The sequence below is a fragment of the Dipodomys ordii genome, unplaced genomic scaffold, assembly GCF_000151885.1.
Source record: "Dipodomys ordii isolate 6190 unplaced genomic scaffold, Dord_2.0 Scaffold259, whole genome shotgun sequence".
NCBI classification, from domain to species: domain Eukaryota; kingdom Metazoa; phylum Chordata; class Mammalia; order Rodentia; family Heteromyidae; genus Dipodomys; species Dipodomys ordii.
The window spans coordinates 543,943-554,456 of NW_012267475.1; the positions used below are offsets into that span (position 1 = coordinate 543,943).

Consider the following 10,514-nt stretch of genomic DNA (forward strand, 5'->3'; position numbering starts at 1 on the left):
TGGGAAGGGGAAACAAAGGAGGAGGCTACAATGCTTGATAAGAAATGTACTCATTATCTTGCCCATGTAATTGTAACCCCTCTGTAGAGTATTTTCACAATAAAAATATTGAACCTCAAAAAAAAAATAAAACACTGTTTCTCCCTACAGTATATCTCTTTTCAGCAAATGCTCAAGGAATGTATTTCAATATGACGTTATAACGACTATGACATCATTAGGCATTTGGAATAGTTCAGTTCCTTCATAATCTTAGGAGGTCTCCATTGTACATATGGTCCTTCATTGAGGGAAACATTGTAATGTTGAGCTGGGTGCCTGTGGCTCATGCCTGAAATCCTAGCTACTCAGGAGGCTGAGATCTGAGGATTGTGGTTTGAAGCCAGCCAGGGCAAGAAAGTCTGTGACATCCTTATCTCCAATAAACTACCACAAAAAGCCAGTTATGGAGTTGTGGCACAAGTGGTAGAGCACTAGTAGCTCAGGGACAGCACCTAAGCCCTCAATTCAATCCCCAGGACCAGCCCCCAAAACCAAAAATGCTGTGATGTGGTCCAAGACTATGGGCCAGGAACTCTCCTGAATGCCAGGAAGGGAACCATGAACGAAACAGCTGACATTTTAGTCAGGAGGGGGCAGAAGATGGGAAACTCAACAGGGAACTGCCAAGTGAGATGTTTCTCAGAGCCCTGGCAAAAGGCAAGAGATAAGAAACAGGTCAGAGCAGAGCAGGCGCCAGGTGAGATGTAAGTCTGTTCCGGAAGTACTGCTGAGTGGCAGCACTGGAGAGAAGATATACAGGAAGATAAGAAAACTGGGTGGATCCACAAAGAAACATCAGGGATCTGCCTAGGCTGCCCAGGTGTAGCTAGGATAGAGCTCTGAGAAGAAAGCTGGACACAGAGCTTGATGTGCGTCCTGTGATACATGCCCCCAAATCAAGTGCAGCCTGTGATGGGGCTCAGTGGACGGTGCTTGTCTAGCACATGTAAAAGCCTGGGTTCAATTCCTAGCACCACAAAGCAAAGTAAAACAAAACCACAAAACCCAGATGTTGTGCAACTACTCCATGCCAGACCTTGCACTGATCATTGGGAAAGTTGAATTAGGTCAGATGTCAGCCCCAAGATGGCTACTTACAGTCATAGAATTGTTCTAGCTCGCTCGAGCCCCCCCAAAAAGGGTAAATTTTTTAAAGGATGTCAGACAGATCTTAGACTTTGTGAAAGGCCAAAAACACAGACTTGGATTGCCACTGGAATTCTTCGTCCATGTGACTCAAGAAAGACCACTTTGCCACTGGTCAGAGTCTCCGCCCTTCACATGGTGACACTGCATGGTGGAGATGAGAAAACGCTTGTCCTAAGAGCTAAAACCACACAGCCCGGAGGTCTATGCTGGTTCCCTTGGATCTTCTGTGTGGAGCCCAAGGCGCACATCTGTGCCTAAAAGGCAGGAGGCTGCAGGGCAAGTCCCAGCTGCTACCAAAGCGAATTCTCACCATGGAGAATTCTTTGAAAGTGATGTTTCTGAATCAGGACCAGAAGTTTTTGTTGTTGTTGTTGTTAGTGGGGGTTAAACTCTGGGCCTGGGCAGTGTCTCTCAGCTAGCACTCTAACACTTGAACCACAGCGCCACTTCCAGTTTTCTATAGGAATATTACCAGGGCTGTTTGTATTTCTATGTGTGGTTCCTTGTGAAGTTCAAGCACAAGAATACCATTTATTTTTCCCCAGGGCAGTTAATCCCTTACAGGGGCATAGCTCTACTATCTGTTACTGTTAATGAGGAGCATAAAGCTTAATAAAAGAATATGGTACCTGAGTACTACTCATCAAGTAAGCTAAGTTTACAATATTTATTTCTGAGTTCCTTGCTCCTGTTTCCCAGATCCATTTTCCCTATTCAATCCAGTCCCCAAACCGGACCTTAGAGCCCCAGACCCTAAGGGCAGTGTGCTCTGGGCCAACCCACTGGGCTCTTCTCAAGCCATTAGGAAACCCAGCTCCAGCAGCTGGCTGTCTCAACTGGTGCTGCTGAACCTGTTTCTTGGTGCATGAGATCAGGAACACAGCCTTTGCCTAGCAATCCACCCAACAGAGGGAGAATTCTTCTTCCTGTGAGCTTTCAGGTCAGTGGCAAATGCATACCAGGGGTAGAGACAGGGTAAACACACAATTGGGTTGTTACCTGATATGTGAATAACTCATAAATCATACAAGCTCACAAGTTCCTGTTGATAATCAGCCTTCTGTAAATACCCAATGTGTTCTTGGGACCTTATCTTTCTAAGGGTGTTGTAGGTGTGGTTACTCTGGCTTGTATAAATGTGCAACCTGGTCATGGGGTTTGCTTCAAGTTTTCCTTGAGTGCACCTGCTGTAAGGGATCCTGCTCATCACCATGGTAGGTAACTTGCTTCTGACATGAAAGCTGTCATTTAATATCCTGCGATGTGCCTTTATACTAGATAGCATTTGATAGCACATGTGACTTGGGCTTTGATTCTTCAGTATATTAATCTCAATTCCAATGGGCAAAGTATGAAAATCTAGGAGCTTGGGGGAAAACCTATAATGAACTTAGTACCATATTCCCTAAGATCTAGTTGTTATTCCAATAATTCTGGGATTTGGTGAATTATGATTTATCTCTAAAATTGCGGTACTATGTGAGTGACTTGTGAAACTGAGTATAATATTAGAGTTCCAATCAGTGCATCATATTACAGCCAAGGAAATTGAACTTGAGAAGAGAAAGAAGCTGCCACTGAGGTCTCACCATAGCCCTGGGGTGCTCTGATGGGAGAGCAGGTGTTTCTCTGTGTGTCTGTCTGTCTGTTTTACTCTCTGAAATAGAAATTTCAGTATCAGTCTGTATGGGTGTGTCTGTCTTTCCCTCTCTGGGTCTCCCCCTGTCTGTCTGTCTATTTGTCTGTCTGTCTGTCTGTCTGTCTGTCTGTGACTTGACTATATAGCAGAATCATGCCAGAACTTTGACAAGACCAATACCAGTTCCCAGGGACATTTGAGCAACAGGAGTTTTACAATCTGGCCATATGAGTTTCATGTTCATGACTTGGTTCATGACCTTGGCTCTTTCTGCAATGACTTGTTGGATTAAAAAAGAATCTTGTGCTGGGCATGGAGGCACATTTCTGTACACCAGCACTTGAGAGACTGAGACAAGAGGATATGGAGCTTATGGCAAGTCTGGGCTGACATCATATGTTAAAAGATGAGTCTGGTCTGGAAACTTTATGTTGCTTATTAGGGAATTCTCATGTACACACATATGCTCCCACTGTAAAAAGGGAACCTGTCTTTTTTGCAGGAAAAAGACCCCTGAGGTTCAGAACATGAGAGTCAAACAGACAGGCAGATAGATGGATTGGTAGCAACAGTGGCAGTGGCAAATAGCCAGTGGCAGGCTATTTATAAGAGTCAAGTAAATGATCTCAAAAACAATTCTTTACACCATGTTTAACCACCATCCCTGTTGCGTTTATGCCTGAGATCCGTGGGAGGTGGAGCGGCTCCGCATAGCTCAGTGCTCTGGGCGGTCACCCTGGCTCATTTCCTATGAGTCCATGTTCTGTGACTCAGTGAAACCAGACCTTTAAGACTTTTGTGCTATCCCTAGCTCCCCAGAGCCCTCTCTTTGTTTGAGGGATCCAAAAGTCAACAACCCTGAGGAAAAGAAGGTTATATTTCCACTAGTCTTTGAGTTGAAGATTATGTACAAGAATGAAACGCGAAGAGGAAGAGCAATTCTGTTCTGGTGAGGGCTCTATGTGACTTTTTCCTAAGAGTTCAGACTGAGTGTGCCAGTGTCCTGAGGCTCAGGCAGGAGGATTTGAAGTTTAAGGCCCTTCTAGATTTGAACTTTAAGGCCCTTCTAGATTTGAAGTTTAAGGCCCTTCTAGACCATGTAGCAACACCCTGTGTTGCTTTAAAGATTTTACTTTATCCATTGTTCCAATGGATTTCTTTGTTACTGTAAAAAAAAAAAAAAAGAAAGAAAGAAAATAGAAGGCAAAGCCCAAGGAAGAAAGGTGTCATAATACACACTCAAGAAATCTTAAAGCTTGGCACACACCTTCCTGCCCTCGGTTTTTGAGTGTGTCTGCATTACGGCATTCACATGGCTCTGGCTTGGGAGCTGCTTCATTTCATTTGCTGACATCTCTTCTCTGTCTCTCTCATGTCAGCTTTCCAGAAATTTTGGGGAGACATCATGCCCCCATCAGCTCTGTTCGCACTTGTGCATCTTATGTTTTTCAAAGTTTTCCCACTGTGTGAACATCTCTGCCTGTGTGAGGGGGAAGGGGTGTGTTTCACCATCTCCTTTATCTCTGTGCCATTTTTGTAAATCCATAGTGAAGTTTAATATACACTATCAAATTTTCCTCCCTAAAGATTTTGCCAAGCACCTATGGCTCAGGCCTGTCATGCTAGCTACTCAGAAGGGCTTAGATCTGAGAATTGAGGTTTGAAGCCAGTCAAGACAGGAAAGTCCATGGACTCTTATATCCAATGAACCACAAAAAACAAAAAACAGAAATAGAGCTGTGGTTCAAGTAGTAGCTTTTAGCAAAAAAAATCTCAGTGACAATATGTAGGCCTTGAGTTTAAGCCCCAGGACTGGTGCATGTGCACGCGCGCGCGCACACACACACACACACACACACACACACAATTGTTCCTTCATAAACATTTCTGTGTTTATTGCTACCCAGATGTACCTCTATCTCCTCTTGAGTGTAATAATTAATGATTTTTTAATTTGAGTAAATTTCTATTTTATCTACTTTTTGGGAGTAGTGCTGGGGCTTGAACACAAAGCCTTGTACTAGCAAGGCAAACACTCTACCACCTGAATGCCTTAGCCCTATTTGATCTATGTTTTGTTTATTTACTTCTTCATTTTACTTACTTTTATTTTGTTATCAGCAAATTGTGTTTTTTTTAAAAATACATTTTATTATCTTTAAGTAGTTGTACAAAAGAATTGCCAGTCAACAAAGCAGTTTATTAATATCGTATCCCAAATTCAAAAAGAGACTCCAAAACACTCAGTTAAAGGAGCTAGGAACTTTATTCCAGCCACGCAGCAACCACTTCCTACTATCAGGAAAGTAGGAGAACGGCCCAGAGCTCAGGGCAGGATGGGTTTTTATAGGGGTAGGTTACATAGCGTTACAGAGACAGGCTATGCAAGTCTGGTTTGGCACATTTTCATTGGTTATTTATGTGACTTTTAAATTCATTTGTTCTGTATGGTAAATATCATACATAATAACTTGCAATAGGCTGCCCATAGTGGAACCACATGGTGGCGGTCTTGCATTGGAGGACAGTGGTGGTGCCACCTGTGGGCTTAGAGCTTTGCTACTAAGGGAAGCAAGCAAGAAGCAAAACATAGCCTTGAGGCACAAAAGCATAATCAAAACATCTTGACTAGGTCATCATGACCGATATTGTTAATGATATGGGCTGATGTTTACCAAAGCAAGCAAGCAGGAACCAGAAGCAAAAATGGCGGTTTTACACTTAATACGATGTGTCTTGATCAAAGTCATCCTTTCATCATTTGTCCTAGCAAGTTGAACTTTTGTTTTCGTTGGTGGTGGGGCTTGAACTCTGGGCCTGGGTGTTGTCCCTGGGCTCTTCAGCTCAAGGCTAGCACTCTACCACTTGAGCCACAGCACCACTTTTGGCTTTTTCTGTGTATGTGGTAATGAGGAATCGATTCATGCGTGGTAGGCAAGCACTCTACCACTAGACCAGATTCCCAGTTGAACTTTTGAATGTGTATGCATTATTTCTATTTGTGTCTTGAAATGCTTCTTTATTTTTCTTACCATTTTTCTGCTAAGACGCTTTTTCATTTTGTGGTGGTTTATAGAAATTCTTCATATACTGATATTGTCCTAAATGTCTGATACCTTTTAAGTTTCATTTTTTATATACTAAATTTATTTTTATTGTTATTGTTATTGTAGAGTTGATATACAGAGGGGTTACAGTTACATGAATCAGGTATAAATTTTATTTTTATTCTTAGAGCTTTTAATCAAGTCTATTTTTCTTTTATGTTTAAAATAAGATGCTAAGTTACCTATAAAAAGCTGGAATTGGTACTTTATACCTATAATTCCAACTACTTGGGAGACAGAAATCAGGAGGATTATGGGCAAGAAGTTGAGAGCCTGTTTGAAAAATAAGGAAAATTAGGCAGCCAGATGGCTCAAGCTTATAACTTTAGCAAAAGCAGGAGGAAGGCAGCCAAGGCCATCCTGGGTACAAGCTTTTTTTAAATAGTAAACACACATATTTATAACTATTTTCTATTTGGTTTCCTTTAATTTTCTATTGTTATTCTGGTTTTTTTTATTCCTTTGAGACAAAGTCTTCCTATACAGCCTAGCATTGCCTTGAGCTCACCAGGATCTCACCTCTGTGTCTGGAGTGCTGAGTTCTCAGGCATGTGCCTTTACTCTAGGTCTTTTTGTCCTATGTCAATGCTACATAGTATTTCAGGTACCATCAGCTCATAATTACTTTTATGTACCTTTCAAAATAATTCACTTCCCCCATCTGCTGGTTTAAAAGTTCCTGAAAACTTCATATTATGAATTGTTTTTTGTCCAAGCTCCTGCCTATAACCATAGCTATTCAGGAGGCTGAGATCTGAGGATCAAGGTTCGAAGACAGCCTGGGCAAGAAAGTCTGTGAGATTCTTATCTCCAATGAAACACCAAAATAGCTGGAAGTAGAGCTGTGGTTCAAACAGTACAGCATTAGCATTGAGTGAAAAAGCTCAGAGATAGCACCTAGGCTCCTGGACCAGCACAAAAAAGGAAAAAAAAAAAAAGAATTGATTCTGGGGTAGAATGAAAGGGGTAACATCAATCAAGATACATTGTATTCACAAATCCATTTGGTGAGTGGCAACTCCTTTGTACAACTACTTAAAGATAATAAAAATATGATTTAAAAAGAAGAATTGTGGAAGTGGCACTGTGGTTCAAGTGGTAGAGTGCTCGCCTTGAGCTGTAGAGCTCAGGGACAATGCCCAGGCCCAGAGTTCAAGCCCAACAACCAAAAGAAAAGAGAAAAAAAGAACTGGTTTGTATCTCTTCTCAAAAAGGTAGCATGGGCAACTTGCTACTTTCCCTTGTTCTTCTAGTTTCAACACATTTCATGTGGCCTCCAAAGATGTCTATCAGGGCAAGGGTCTTATCTAGCTTACATGTGTGAAACTCTGGAGTTGATTCTCAAAAAAGAGAATAAAAATTAAAAGATAAAAATAATACCTCTATTATAAAACCCATAATAATACCCCGATTATGTACAAAGCAAAGTTCTTAGTTTCATGTACTGTGTTTCAACCTGGTTCCAACCTATCATTCCAAACCCACCCCCTTGTGTGTGTGTGTGTGTGTGTGTGTGTGTGTGTGTGTGTGTGTATGTGCTAATACCAGGGACTGAACTCAAGGCCTAGGTGCTGTTCCTCAGTTGTTTTTGTTTTTATATTTGTGTTTTTGCTCTATTACTTGAATAGCAGCTCTATTTTTGATGGTCATTTGGAGATAACAGTCTTACAGACTTTTCTGCCCAGGCTTGCACTGAACAGTGGTCCTCAGACCTCACCCCCCTGAATAGCTAGGATCACATATTCTGTAAGACAACAAAAAAGTCACCTTATCTGCAAGGATTTCCCAGACTTGCTCTTTAATATAATAGCATATTGTCACTATTTGTATGTAATTTTAAGCTGAATATTTACCTTTCTGTGTAGTTTTTTAGATCTTGTTCCAGGTTAGGTTAGCTGGAAGTAGAAGCTCCATACGCAGAACTACATGCTAGAGCTCACTGCATGACACTCAGTCAAGAATAACATCTGGAGGCAGGCAGCAGGGTGACTCATGCCTGTAATCCTAGCTACTCAGGAGAGGCTGAGATCTAGGAATCATGGTTCTGCTAGAAACATACAATTCTCTGGTGTCAGAAATGAATAGACACACAAGAGGGCATTTCATTAAGGCAATTTACTTTTGCAGAAAGGGGTGCAATGCCATTACTCTACCCAGAGCTAGGCAGGCACCCTGTGCAGGGCAGTTTCCTAGGCTTTTTTCTCAATCCCAATCATCCTCCTCCTTGTGAAGGAGTTAGGCTCAGGGTCTAAGTACAATTGATTACCAAGGTAGAAAGTGAGCCATTTCTTAATTCTTATCAAAGGTGTTTTTTTCTTTTTTTACTTAGCAATTACAGTTTATTATTTTAACTTTTCCAACACAAGATTTATCCCCCTAACATGTCTAGCTAGTAACAAGCAGTACAAATACTAGTTACAATTGCAGTAAATAAAACAAAACATTTCATGAAATATCAATACACAGTATCAAATACATTTCAGTTTAACAGAAAAGAATACTCTTTCTCACAGTTTGAAACCAGCTCAAGCCGGAAAGTACATGAGACTTTTATCTCCAATTAACCACCAAAAAGTCAGAAGTGGGCTGGGACTCAAGTGGTACAGTGCCAGCCTTGAGTGAAAAAGCTCAGAGACAGTGCCCAAACCTTAACTTCAAGCTTCAGTACCCACACCAAGAAGAAGGAGGAGGAGGAGAAGAAGAAAAGGAGGAAGAGGAGGAGGAGGAGAGAAGGAGGAGGAGGAAGGGGAGGAGGAGGGGGAGGAGGAGGAGGAGTAAAATAAATACGTGGATCCACTCATTCTCCACTCTGATCTTTCTTTACAGAAAGCTCTCCTGGGCAGCTTTGTGGTCCTTGCCACCTTTATGACTTCATGCAATGCCCAGTGCTACTTCATACCAGGTACCGAACCTGGTATGAATTTAAATGATGGTAAGTCCTGCCTTTTCTTTATTATGTTATGGCAGCCTGGAAAATAGAACCTGTTGGCAGACTGAATTTTTGGCCCATTACCCTTGAATTCATGTGGTGATGAGCATGTGAGAGATGTCAGTTTGCCCAGGATGTGAGGCAAGAATATAAATTCTAGTGGTCAGAGAATTGCCAAAAGGGTGGGCTTTTTAAATTTACCTGTGCTGAGGCCTCATCTTCCAGATTAGACTCTCTAGGGTGGGAGCTGAACATTTAAAAGCTCTTGAAGCAGGGTATTGATGGCTCATGCCTAAAATACTAGCTACTCAGGAGCCTGAGATCTGAGAATTTCTGTTTAAAGCTGGGCCAGGCAGAAAAAGTGGTGACACTCTACCTCCGATTAACAGAGGAAAAAAAAAAAACCCTCAGTTAGAGACAAGGTTCAAGTTGTAGTGTGAGGAGCAATGGTATAAGGCTCTGAGTTCAAGCCCCAGTATTGGCACAAGGTAAAATTAAAGTTCCTAATTGAAAAGTTTCTTGATTGACTTTCCATGTGTGTGTGTGTGTGTGTGTGTGTGTGTGTGTGTGTGTGTGCCAGTACTGGGGCTTGAACTCAGGACTTGAACACTGTTCCTTAGCTTTTTCCACTTAAGGCTGGTACTCTATACCACTTGAGCCACATCTTTTGGTAGTTAATTGGGGATAAGAGTCTTGTTAGCTTCAGATATTAATCGTTAGATCTCCTGAGTTGCTAGAATTACAGTTATGAGCCACAAGCTCCTTGTTCAGCTTGTTCTTGAAATATGTATTCTGAACTACAATCTCAAGGATTTAAGCATGATCTAAGAAACTTTATCAGTGTCATAGACTGCTTTGTATTCTGTTTGGATGGCCACAGAAGCACTTGCTCAGCTACTTGTAAAATTGCCTATTAATCTGAGGTAGGAGCTAGCCCGAATTCTTATTGTATGACTTGGGGACTCTTCATGAAGCTTAAGTCTCATTTCAGAATGCCAGGATATTGATGGAGCCAAATACCCAGTTCACAAGACTTGGCAGACTGAAAACTGTTTTGAGTGCACCTGCAACGAAGAGGGAATTCAGTGCTGCAATAAGTAAGTCTCCCTGTGTGCACTGCCCCCCCCACCGCCCCCTCTCCTCCTCCCTTCCCCAGTGGTGTCCAGGGGGCGTGGCCAGTGGTAGCCAGAGGGCATTGAAATGTCTGTCTGTAGTCCCCCCCCCTCCCTCTTTCAAAACTCTTTCTTTTCAGGATTTATCTTGTTTGCTATGTTTTGAGATTGGCAGGGGTGGGGGGAGGGGAGGCACGGGGGGGGGGAGGGAGAGGGAAGTGGTCTTCTCACTATATTGTCTAGGCTGGTCTTGAACTCATGGACTGAAGAGATATTCCAAGTATAGGCCTGGATGGTATTTATTAAAAGATTCAGTGTGTGTGTGTGTGTGTGTGTGAGAGAGAGAGAGAGAGAGAGAGTGTGTGTGTGTATGCTCCAATCCTGGAGCTTAAACTCAAGGCCTGGGTGCTGAATTTATTTTTGCTCAAGGCTAGTGCTCTAGTGCTCTAACACTTGAGCCAAAACTGCACTTTTCAGCTTTTTGGTGGTTAATTGGAGGTAAGAGTCTCATGAACTTTCTTTTTTTTGGGGGGGGG

General features: G+C 42.1%; 1 protein-coding gene across 1 annotated transcript in view; it reads left to right on the plus strand.

Annotated features, from left to right (window-relative positions):
* Positions 1-2,375: 2,375 nt before the first annotated feature.
* Positions 2,376-10,514, plus strand: part of Msmb (microseminoprotein, beta-) — a 14,153-nt gene continuing 6,014 nt past the window's right edge. The window contains exons 1-3 of the mRNA XM_013036209.1: positions 2,376-2,405; positions 8,764-8,869; positions 9,858-9,963. Of these exons, the coding sequence (XP_012891663.1) occupies positions 2,403-2,405; positions 8,764-8,869; positions 9,858-9,963 (215 nt within the window). The 5' untranslated portion in view covers positions 2,376-2,402. The remainder of the gene's footprint in view (positions 2,406-8,763; positions 8,870-9,857; positions 9,964-10,514) is intronic.